The 12,502-nt window shown below is 34.4% G+C and overlaps 1 protein-coding gene across 1 annotated transcript; it reads left to right on the forward strand.

Moving 5' to 3' along the window:
* Window positions 1–2,877: 2,877 nt before the first annotated feature.
* Window positions 2,878–4,182, forward strand: LOC111698168 (uncharacterized). Its single transcript, XM_023468429.1, has 2 exons — window positions 2,878–2,942; window positions 3,420–4,182. Exons 1-2 carry the CDS (start codon window positions 2,878–2,880, stop codon window positions 4,180–4,182), a joined length of 828 nt encoding a protein of 275 aa, XP_023324197.1.
* The last annotated feature ends 8,320 nt before the right edge of the window (window positions 4,183–12,502 follow it).

Raw genomic sequence — 12,502 nt, forward strand, 5'->3', positions numbered from 1 at the left:
GAAGCATCAATCTAGAAAAACCTTCGGGTGTGGAGTTAAACTCTGTTTATTTATTGTTTTAGTATCTCTTCATAGACGGATTTCATGGATAGTTCCGGATTTATGGATAATTGAATATCCATTTATTCAAAAACTAAGATTTAGTATAAATCTGATTCATGTGTATTTCTGATCTTCTACTTCTCTTGGTGCAAAAGTTTTATCATAGGTATAATCGTTCTTGAGGTTTGTGTATTTTCTTGAGGACGAGAGAGTTGTACGATTTCCTTGACACTCCGGGGTTTCTAGAATCTTCATCTTTTCCACTTGGGTTTCTTTGTTAAATCATATCTTTGAGTTTGTAGGCTTTCCAGGTTTTTATGAATGCAAGTTTTCTAGGTTCTCCAGATTGTCTAGGAAACTACACCGTCAAGTTTATTAGGCTCTTTAGGTTTTCTAGATCCCTTCTTTTCAGGTTTTCATGCTCTCCACTAGGTTTTCTAGGTCCTCCAGGTTTTTTAGTTTCTAGGTCACTACAAAGTTTTCTAGGTTTTCTGGGGGTTCTAAATCCCCATATCATTGAGGTTCTTGTTAACTTCAAAGTGTTCTGGGTTTTCAAGGCCATCTATGGTATATCCATAAATGGCAAGGTTCTCTAGGTTTTTCTAGGTGATTAGAAAGACAAGTTTGCTAGGTTCTCCTGCGCCAGGTTTTCTCCCCTGCAAAGATTGTGAAGATGTTAGATGGATGAAAAGATATCCTTTAATCTAATCTGACTGGAGGAATCACGTCAATATCATAACGGTCACTATACAAAGGGTTAAACCTGTCCTGCAACAACAAATCTGTAGAATATATACAATACATACACTCCTAGACTCAGAAGAAAGATTAGACAAAACTTATTTTGTAAACAAGAGCAATACATACACTCGGATTTTGTCTATCTAAAACTTTTTATAGATATTGAGATCCGACTAAAATAAAAAGAATGTGTTACTTGACCGTTTCAATAAAAAGAATGTGTTACTTGACCGTTTCAATAAAAAGAATGTGTTACTTGACCGTTTCAATAAAAAGAATGTGTTACTTGACCGTTACAATAAAAAGAATGTGTTACTTGACCGTTTCAATAAAGGTGTTTTAGAAGAGAAAAAAGAAACACAGTTTTCTTCAGAACAATTTTATTTTAATTCCTCTCTTTTTCTAGAGCATTTTACTTACATGACCTCAAACGTGTATCTACGTATCTCTCAATTTTAAACTTATCTCACTGTGATTCTCTCACTGAGTTTTGTTTGTGAAAGCCCGTAACAAATTAATTCTGCCAGAATGCACAGTGTTATTATTCTGGTGATACAAACCCCAAGTGCAATATACTGTTTATACATATTTTAGAAAAATCATTCAAGGTTTGTCTTCGTTGTAGTATTAGTATGTACGGCTACTCGATTAAAGATACAATTACAAGCTCATGTAAAAAACAGTCTTGAAAAAATTATATTATATTATATATATACTTATATATACGTACATATTTTTAAAACAGAAAGCTTAATAAATGATAAAAGAGGATCAGGGTTCGATTGAGTTATTTGAAGAAGGGAAGGTGGTTAAATAAGATGGGGTAAGTTAAGGAAGTGTTTGGGAGGATAGTTGAAGGGCGGGTAGGATTGGAGGGGACAGGTAAGGAAATACGGGGAAGGGTGGTAGGTTAGGAAGTTTGGGGACAGAGAGTGGTTTAAGAGGGATGGGGGAGGGTTGGCAGAGGATATGAAGATTGGGAAAGGAGAGAATAAAAAAAAGTGAAGTTGGATAAGGGTTGGAGGGTTGTCCGAGGTATAGGAAATGATGAGAATTAGCAGGGGAGGGTGAAGGGGTAATAAGGAAAGGTATAAGGAAAGGTTTGGGAAAATAATAAAAATGATATTTGGGTAGGGGCTGGGGAAATATGCTTAGTAGAAGGGTTAAATAAATATTTTTTTGGGGGGAATGGGTGAAGGTTTGGAGAGAATGAGGAATATTTGAAGAGTATAAGGAAAGTTTGGGTAGAATGAGGAAGGTTTTAGGAGAATGATGTAGGTTTGAGGAGAATGAGGAAGGTTTGGGGAAAATGAGGAAGGTTCGGGGAAATGAGGAGGGTTTTATGAGAATTAGGAAGGTTTGAGGAGAATGAGGAAGGTTTGGGAAAATGAGGCAAGTTTGGGGAGAATGAGGAAGGTTTTAGGTGAAAGATGATAAAGATTTGTGGGGGAGAAGCTGGTTGAAAATTGAACATATTTATGCTGGTGGTTTACTGGAGTATAGTGAAGTAGAGGTATTAGCATTGTTTAGGTTTCTCTTTGAACCTTTGTACTCAGAGCTGAGATACTTGTAAACAATCCTAACCTGACCATTCAAATATCTTTATTTTTCTACTGATTAAGAGATTAGGAGATGGAGGAGTGGAGGAGAGGAAATAAGAATGATTTGGGTTAAACCTATTCTTATCTTGAAACTGAAATAGAAACAGCCCATTCATATTAATCCTGTATATTGACAAGAGCATTCAAATATTTATTATTCCAGGAACAAGATTGTGGATTAAAGTATACTCCGAAGGATAAGAATGGATACAGAAGGATAGATAATCAGAGTAGACACTAAGCACACTATCACAATAGAAATTTCGGATGGTTTCAATAAATATCCTCCGGTATCCTCTCGTTGTTCATCTCCAATAAACATTATAAATACAACCTAAGCTTCTCTGTGTAACATGATGAACACAGTAAGCAGATTATAAATGAATACAATTCACACGCCGAGCTCCAAGTATACCTTGTAAACTGTGTAATTCTTCCCATGCATATTCTAATCCAACCTGTACTTATATTTAGTAAACGCAGGAACGGGGGGATGGAAAAGTTATGGGCTAAGAACACCAAGAACGGAATGAAACGGAACAAGAACGGCAGTGGGAGGTGCAAAGGGTAGATTACGGAATTTCAGTTTTGGTATATTCAAGCAATCCATGATTTTAACTTCGTGATGCCTTTTCATTGGATTCTATAAAAACAGAGATTTCGAACTTGCCGGCTAACATGAATCTGGAGAGGTTTCGTGTAGGGAAGTTTTAAATATTTTCATACATTTCCTTTTTCATGGGACTTGTTTTATATATTTCGGCCTTCCACATAAAAATCTATAAAAATAAAGATTAATAGTTAATATATGTTTGCACATTCCGTCTCTCTGGTTGTATCCTGGCACATATGTAAAAATATTGCGTGACAATTTAAATTATATAAAATTCTATCACATTTATCGCTCATTCATGGTCCACAATGAAAATCATTTTCATATTTAGCATTTGTAGTTTTCCGCTGGTTCAGCAATATTCAACATGTGTTCAACATCCGCTGAATTTTCTATTAATTCTTCAGCTACTATTACTCTAGTAACTCTTACTATAGCAACTCTTACTCCAGCTACTCTTACTCTAGCAACTCTTACTCTAGGTACTCTACTCTAGCTACTCTTACTCTAGTAACTATTACCCAAGCTACTCTTACTCTTGCTACTTTCACTCTAGTTACTCTTACTTTAGTTACTCTTCCTCTAGCTACTCTTACTTTAGTTACTCTTACTCTAGCTACTCATACTCTAGCTACTCTTACTCTAGTAACTCTTAATCTAGCTACTCTTACTCTTGTTACTTATACTCTAGCTACTCTTACCCTAACTACTTTTACTCTAGCTACTCTTACTCTAGCAGCTCTTACTCTAACTACTCTTACTCTAGCTACTTTTACTCTAGCTACTCTTACTCTAACTATTCTTACTCTAGCTACTCTTACTCCAGCTATTATTACTCTAGCTAATATTATTGTAGCTACTCTTATTCTAGTTACTCTTACTCTAGAAACCCTTACTCTAGCAACTCTTACTCTAGTTACTCTTACTCTAGTTACTCTTACTCTAGCAACTCTTACTCTAGAAACTCTTACTCTAGCAACTCTTACTCTAGCTACTCTTACTACAGCTACTCCTACTCTAGCTACTCATACTCTAGCTACTCTTACTCTAGCTATTCTTATTATAGCTTCTCTTACTCTAGCTACTATTACTGTAGCGACTCTTATTCTAGTTACTCCTACTCTAAAGACTCTTACTCTAACTACTATTACTCTAGCTACTTTTGCTCTAGCTACTTTACTTTAGCTCTTTTTATTCTAGCTATTCTTACTCTAGTTACTCTCACAATAGTTACTCTTATTCTAGTTACTCTTACTCTAACTACTTTTACTCTAGCTACTCTTACGCTAGCTACTCTTACTCTAGCTACTATTATTCTATATACTCTTACTCTAGTTACTCTTACTGTAGCAACTCTTACTTTAGTTAATCTTATTTTAGTTGCTCTTACTCTAGCTACTCTTATTTTAGCTACTCTTACTCTAGTTACTCTTCTCTAGATACTCTTATTCTAGTTACTCTTTTCTAGATACTCTTATTCTAGTTACCCTTACTCTAGCTACTCTTTTACTAGTTACTATACTCTAGCAATTCTTCCTCTATCTACTTTTACTTTAGCTACTTTTACTGTAGATGCTTATCTTCTATTTACTCTTACTCTAGCTACTCTACAGGTACAGAACTCAAGATATTCTTATTCAAGCTACTCAATCAAATCTATACACAATGAAGCTCAACACGAAGAGAAATTATTTAACTCTAGGTTAACAGTAAACATGATGAAGCGAAGGGTGAAGAAAGCATTATTGAATGACTCCAACCTTACATTCATCAGTCATACATATATATTACCCATTTATCAATTAATTCATTCATTCATCCATACAATGCTCAATTCATTCACGCGTGCATAATTTTCAATCAATCGCTGGATGTTTTTGATTTGAGTAATCAAAAACATCCATCGATTGATTCATCCACTCGTCCTGTATTCATCAATCTATGTATTGATCTCCAGGTAGTTAAAGTTGAAGAATGAACCTGTGTTCGGCTCCTTATCCTCTAGAAGCACAATTCAAGATTCTAACCTGCTCGAGTATAAAGAGACCGAGAGAGCAAACAAGATTTCATCTCCCACTATTATCATATAATGATACCAAATCATTCGTCTCCGTCTCATAGAAAACCTGAACCAAGGTCCTGACAGACTGTGTACAATGACTCTCTGGTTCGACTGATAAATTAAATGAATCATAGTAATGTAATTCAACAACTTGTGGTTTGTAGGAACTCGTGAACGAACGATGTACTTAAAAGGGACTGTAAAGGAAAAATGAAAGGGGGTATAGGCGGTAACCTAAGAATCTCAGAAGTTGATTAAGACCTATAAGAGTTCTATCTGATGTTCCTGTCTCGAGAAATGGATATAAAACTGTATACAAATTATACCAAAACATATATATGTAAGATGTTGTATAAGATTCGTAGTATTAAACAGATCATATTCAACAAATACGCAATCAATCTGAAAATGACGATATCACAGAGGAGCCTGAGAAACTCTGGGTTGCTTCAATCATGCTTTGAATTTAATAATTATTCATTTTTAATAGAAATAATTGATAATATTATTTATACGTCCGGATCATGTCACCAGAACTCAAACCATTGACGGTGCAGTATTATTGTCATGTGTCTCCTTCTGTATCACATGACCAGTATACTACACTGCCATAGGATGGAGTTCTGGTCACGTGATATGGACGTATATCTTACATATATAGGTTTTAGTATAATTTTGACACACTTTTATGTCGATTTCTTGAGATAGGAACGTCAGATAAATGTCTTATAGGTATCGTTCAACTCCTGAGATTCTCAGGTTTCAGTCTATACCACCTTTCATTTTTCCTTTACAGTCCCTTTACGCTAAATATTAATAATTTTGTTCTTTCGATATCTTTCAGTTTTACTCGTCCTCAGGGTCGCTTTAAACCTATCTGCCGAATTATTTTTTTGTGCTGATCTGCGTTTAATTTCATTAGAACAAGAAATATCAACATTATAAGATTGGCATAGAGAATGGGTATTTTAATTCAGAAAGTTTAACTATTTGTCGCTGGTTCAACTGAGTCTGCCATGAGGTATTTCAACAAAACTTGCAAGATTTATTCACCCTCCTTAAAGTATGGTTTACACAACCAGGAATATAACTATGCAAGTTTTTAAATACAACTCTATAAATTTTGGAAGATAACTATGCTAGTTTTGGAAGATAACTATGCAAGGTATGGAAGATAACTATGCTAGTTTTGGAAGATAACTATGCAAGTTTTGCAAGATAACTCTGCAAGGTTTGGAAGATAACTATGTAAGTTTCGGCAGATAACTATGCAAGTTTTAGAAGATAACTATGCACGTTTTGGAAGATAACTATGCAAGTTTTGGAAGATAGCTATGCAAGGTTTGGAAAATAACTACCCAAGTTTTGGAATATGACTATGCAAGTTTTGGAATATAACTATGCTAGTTTTGGAAGATAACTGTCAAGGTTTGGAAGATAGCTATGCAAGGTTTGGAAGATAACTATGCAAGTTTTGGAAGATAACTATGCAATTTTTGGAAGATAACTGTCAAGGTTTGGAAGATAGCTATGCAAGGTTTGGAAGATGACTATGCAAGTTTTGGAAGATAACTATGCTAGTTATGGAAGATAACTGTTAAGGTTTGGAAGATAGCTATGCAAGGTTTGGAAGATAACTATGCAAATTTTGGAAGATAACTATGTAATTTTTGGAAGATAACTGTCAAGGTTTGGAAGATAGCTTTTGGAAGATAACTATGTAATTTTTGGAAGATAACTGTCAAGGTTTGGAAGATAGCTATGCAAGGTTTGGAAGATGACTATGCAAGTTTTGGAAGATAACTATGCAAGTTTTAGAAGATAACTATGCACGTTTTGGAAGATAACTTTGCAAGTTTTGGAAGATGACTATGCAAGTTTTGCAAGATAACTACGCAAGGTTTGGAAGATAACTATGCAAGTTTCGGCAGATAACTTTGCAAGTTTTGGAAGATAGCTATCCAAGGTTTGGAAGATAACTAATTTGACATTTACTCAAGGATTATGATACAGCAGGAGAATAACTACTGTTTACAAACTGCCCTGAAAACTAACTGAGATCTATCAGTGCAGCATCTTTATTATATTCAAAACAAAACAATGCAGATTTTATGTTGTCCTATAAACAAGGAGAGGGGGCAGGGGGTCAACAAACGTACGAGCAATGTTAGAAATATGGTTCATGGGAACTATAAAGAAATTATAGACATAGGACTGAATGCCTTTAAGCATAGTTTGAACTTTCCGATGTTTCTAAAGCATAATCTTCTTTAAAACTTCAGTTCTAATTTTCCGCCTGATAGACAACAGCTATGAGAATAATAGAAAAATTATAAATCCGGTTCAAACCTCCTGCCCAGTCTATCCTTCTTATTCTTGTACCTTCCAGTCTTATCCCAGTACTTCCCATTCTTATCCTTGTACCTCCCATTCTTATCCTAGTACCTCCCATTCTTAATCTTTTTCTAGTCCTTCTAATCCTAGTTCCTCCCATTCTTATCCAGCTTATATCATTCTTACTCTAGTTACCTTCTATTTTTTTCTACTTCTAGTAACTCTTTTACAAGTACATCCCATTCTTATCGTAGCACCTCTCATTCCTATTTTAATACCAACTATTCTTTTCCTATTACCTCCTATTCTTATCCTAGTTCCTTCCATTATTATCCTACTTCTAGGCCTTCTCAATCTAGTTCCTTCCATTCTTATCCTGTTTTATCCTATTTTTATCCTAGTCCTATCCTAGTCCTATCCTAGTCCTATCCTAGTCCTATCCTAGTCTTATTCTATCCTATCCTATCCTAGTTCTATCCTAGTCCTATCCTAGTTCTATCCTAGTCCTATCCTAATCCTATCCTAGTCCTATCTTAGTCCCATCCTAGTCCTATCCTAGTCCTATCCTATCCTATCCTAGTCCTATCCTAGTCCTATCCTAGTCCTATCCTCGTCTTATCCTAGTCCTATCCTAGTCCTATCCTAATCCTATCCTTGTCCTATCCTAGTCCTATCCTAGTCCTATCCTAGTCCTATTCTAGTCCTATCCTATCCTAGTCCTATCTTAGCCCTATCCTAGCCCTATCCCATTCCTATCCTAGTCCTACCCTAGTCCTATCCTAGTCCTATCCTAGTCCTATCCAAATCCTATCCTAGTCCTATCCTATCCTAGTCCTATCCTAGTTTTATCCTAGTCCTATCCTATCCTAGTCCTATCATAGCCTCATTCCTATCCTAGTCCTGTCCATAATCCCAAGTTTCAAATATCCCATGGATCATCAGAAACCACTTTATTCCAAATCCATATTTCTCATGATTTCAAAGTCCTCCAAATTTATTTCTTTTTCAGATTAAGGATAATCCTAATTGCTTGGTAATGAGGTTCAGGTTTGTTAAATCTGTGTAAAAATCTGAACTAAGTCTTATTAGTATAAATACCAACCCCCCCCCCCCCCCAAAGCTAAATAATGTTAAGCATTTATTAAGATGATGTTTAATCTTTTGTTCTTGAGAACATTTTTAACCAGTTAAATCTCTCTCTCTATATATATATATATACTTTGCTTGTCTGCCTGTTTTTCTGTTTGTTTGTTTGTATCCAATAAACGTCAACACGAATGAACGGATCGGGCACACAATTGTTTAGGCAACTTACATGACCCAAAAGAAGGTTTATGGATGCGCAGAATAACAAAAGGTAAATAAAATTGATAGCTTGAATTTTTTTAAGGTCTACGACATTGGGTTGCAATGAAATAGAAATCAGAACATCAGAGTTTGTGACAAGGACTCGGGATATAATGATAAACCCTTGGGCTGCGCCCTCGGGTTTATCATTGAATCCCTCGGGGGTTTAAATTTCCATTGATTCTAATTTGTCTGAGAGTAAATGATACAAATCCTTTGTCTCCAAATTTTTTTGATCTCTAGAAACTTGGTTCCGATGGACTTAATGCAGTTGACCTTAATACTTAAAACATTAAAAGGTTACTGTGGCCTGTGGAGGGCGAGGTACCATGTCGAGGGGGGGGAGGTGGGGGGGGGGGCGCAATGAGAGGGTAAAAGTTCAAAGATTGACAACATGTTTCGGTCTGGGGGGTAATGGTTTACAGACAACATCTATCTCTCTTTATTGCTTTGAGAAAAACAGCTAATTTTGCAGAGACATAGAAATCTTTTATTTTAATTTTCGACATTGACGAATGAGCCTCGGTATTCGGATTTTGTTGTTTCTTTAATTAAACCTGATTCTCGAGGTATTTACAAACTAACCAAGGACAAAAGGCAAGAATGACAATAGATTCAATCTATTTGGGACACCCGGGTTTTCTGCTAGGACAATATGAAAACTGAGATCCCAGGAATGAAATGAATTTGGACAGAAATATTTTCTTGATGAATTGGATCTTAATTCTGTCAAATCAACCTGTTGTAAAATAATTGATTTAAATTGACGAAATAGTTTCTCTGGACAAGTCAGATACATCCAGATGGTCCAGGAGACAGGGGGAAATGTTGATTTTTTTATTGCAGATATTTCTATTATATCTGATTTATACATATATAGATAAATAGATAAATAGCTGAGGGTGGAGAAGTTCTTCATAAAGAGCTCCGGGAGAGAAAGGGTGACTTTTCCTGAAAAGCTGCTTCAAAGAGTGGAGAAAGAAACGAAGTAGTTAAGAAATGAAAAGTATATGGAGGGCAAGAAGTAAAGGGAGGGCATAAGATTGATTCTTACAACGGGTAAAGGGAGGATAAGATTGATTCTTACAACGGGTAAAGGGAGGACATAAGATTGATTCTTGCAAGAAGTACAGGGAGGGCATAAGATTGATTCTTACAACGGGTAAAGGGAGGATAAGATTGATTCTTACAACGGGTACGAGAATATTATTCTTCACCCATTTTTCAAATATAAAAAGAAAAAAAGAAAAAAATTTTATTTCGATGTCAAGTTATTTTCTTTTCTTTTACAAGTTTGGTTATTTTTCATCCCTGCTTCTTCTGATTTATTGATATTTATGAAGGTAATTATAACTTGGCAGTGAAATAATCTTTATTTATTACAAGGATTTAGATTCTGGTGAGAACTCTACATATAGATTTAAATACATTACACCTGTGGAAAAATAAATCTCACTAAATTGGGCCTCATTGTTCTAAATATATTTTCTGTCCCCATCAGTATATTTCAAACCATACAAAGCTCTGGACTGGGGTGCGCTCTACTCTAAGTCCTGGGGGTCCTACGGCCTAAATTTATCTTTTTTCTATAGAACTTGAAAATTCCTTTGTTTATCTCAATTCTCTAAAATGGGTGTCATTGATGATGTTTATTGTTAAGATCTCAACTCAACAGGTAGGCAGAACGAATCTAAAAAAATCCGCAATTCAAGTTTTATTCAAGGCCAAGCTGCTTGGAATCTAAGGTTGATGAACCTGGTTTGGTTTGGAGATATGGCGCCAAAACCTAACCATGACAACAACAGCACCATGTTCAGGGATATACATCACTGGAGCTAGGATTCTATTACAATGTCAGTTGTCACTCTCCTCGCTTAGATCTCATCTAAAAAGCAAGATTTTGGTTTTGTCATCGAAACTTTCAAATCGGGTAGATTCTACTCAATAATGTGGAAATGATATTTATGCGCGCTTTAAATTATTTTGGAGGATTTAAGGTCGGACGGATTTCGTATAGGACTATCTACAGATTTTGACGGAAAGGTATTTTAACCTAAATAATGAGCTATAGTTTTCACCTGCTATTATGAAGTTATAGTACTTTAGCTACATATCTCTTTTAAAACCAAAATCAACGCATACACTATCGCTCACACACAAATAATATTGTATTCTATTAGATATATTATATATAGTAGTATATAATTGTATATTGTATATATCCAAAAGCTAGCGAATATTGTATATAAATATAGCGTATGAAGCGTATATATAAGTCTATGTGAACCTATAACAAAGGATGGTTTGGCCTGATTTCCCTGTGAAAATGTAAGAACGGGTGGGAATGCTCCAGTATGTATAGTAGACAGATTCCCCTCCAACCTACTGGATAAATAGAAAATATTTGAGATGAATTAATCTGGTTTTGTATGGTGAGTATGGAGAGGATCCTTGTTGAAAATTTCCTGGGAAACCTTGGCGTCCCATGTCTCTAGGTTAAGCGAGGTGTATTGATTGAAAACCAGATTTCAGATGATCCTTACTCTTCAACCTAGACAATCTGTAGACAGTCTGGATATATCAATATCAATATCTAAACTTATTTAATATTAAACCTGGAAATTCAAAATAATCAATCAGATAAATATATAAATATTTCAAGATTAATTGATTAAAGATATCATATTTTTATTTCAATAAACAGATTTCTATCTAAGTTTAATTTAAAAAATTATGTAAAAGCTCAATGAATGTTGGTATATTCAGAATCAATAGATTTATTGTAAACAATTCTTCTATTTAACCTATTGAGACACATTTTATAAAGTAATACATGTTATGGATAATAATGATAGAGAATAATGTTATTATAAGATATTGTAAACAATTCTTCTATTTAACCTATTGAGACACATTTTATAAAGTAATACATGTTATGGATAATATTGATAGAGAATAATGTTATAATAAGATAAAAAGCAAGCCAACAATTTTGAAAAAAATTTTAGAAAATGAATAGACAACCAACATTATTTACAAATTCCTTGCGCATACGAACAGATTTTAAATCTAAGTTTTGAATTAAAAATGCCCAAAGATAATTTAGATTTAAATTGGCAATAATTCATAATATTAGAAATATTCTTCGTAAAAAATACAAGAAATTGATACATTTGGTTCTCAAAATATTTATACTTTTGTCATCATGTCAAATAAGAAATATTCAAAGGGAGCAGATATATTTTTGTAAAAATTCAAGAACCACAAAATTTAAAAATATATAAGTTTATTAACTCATGCAGGGGCATAAACAAAGGGAGCAGATATATTTTTGTAAAAATTCAAGAACCGCAAAATTAAAAAATATATAAGTTTATTAACTCATGCAGGGGCATAAACAAAGGGAGCAGATATATTTTTGTAAAAATCCAAGAACCGCAAAATTAAAAAATATATAAGTTTATTAACTCATGCAGGGGCATAAAAAAAGGGAGCAGATATATTTTTGTAAAAATTCAAGAACCGCAAAATTTAAAAATATATAAGTTTATTACCCCCCCCTTACCTTTTTTATTTAATACCCTATCTCCTTTCAACTCCTCATATTTTTCCTTAATTTTCTCTCGATTATCTTTATAATCCCTTTATTACCGCTTTAAAAGCTAATTAAATATATCGCGTAAAGCAGGAGTTATGTAGTCAAAAAAGATTTCTTTATTTTTCCAGTCCGTTACCTTTTAAACCCTTTAGGTCGTCTTACTC

This window comes from Eurytemora carolleeae, unplaced genomic scaffold (assembly GCF_000591075.1).
Source record: "Eurytemora carolleeae unplaced genomic scaffold, Eaff_2.0 scaffold40, whole genome shotgun sequence".
In the NCBI taxonomy this organism is placed as follows: domain Eukaryota; kingdom Metazoa; phylum Arthropoda; class Copepoda; order Calanoida; family Temoridae; genus Eurytemora; species Eurytemora carolleeae.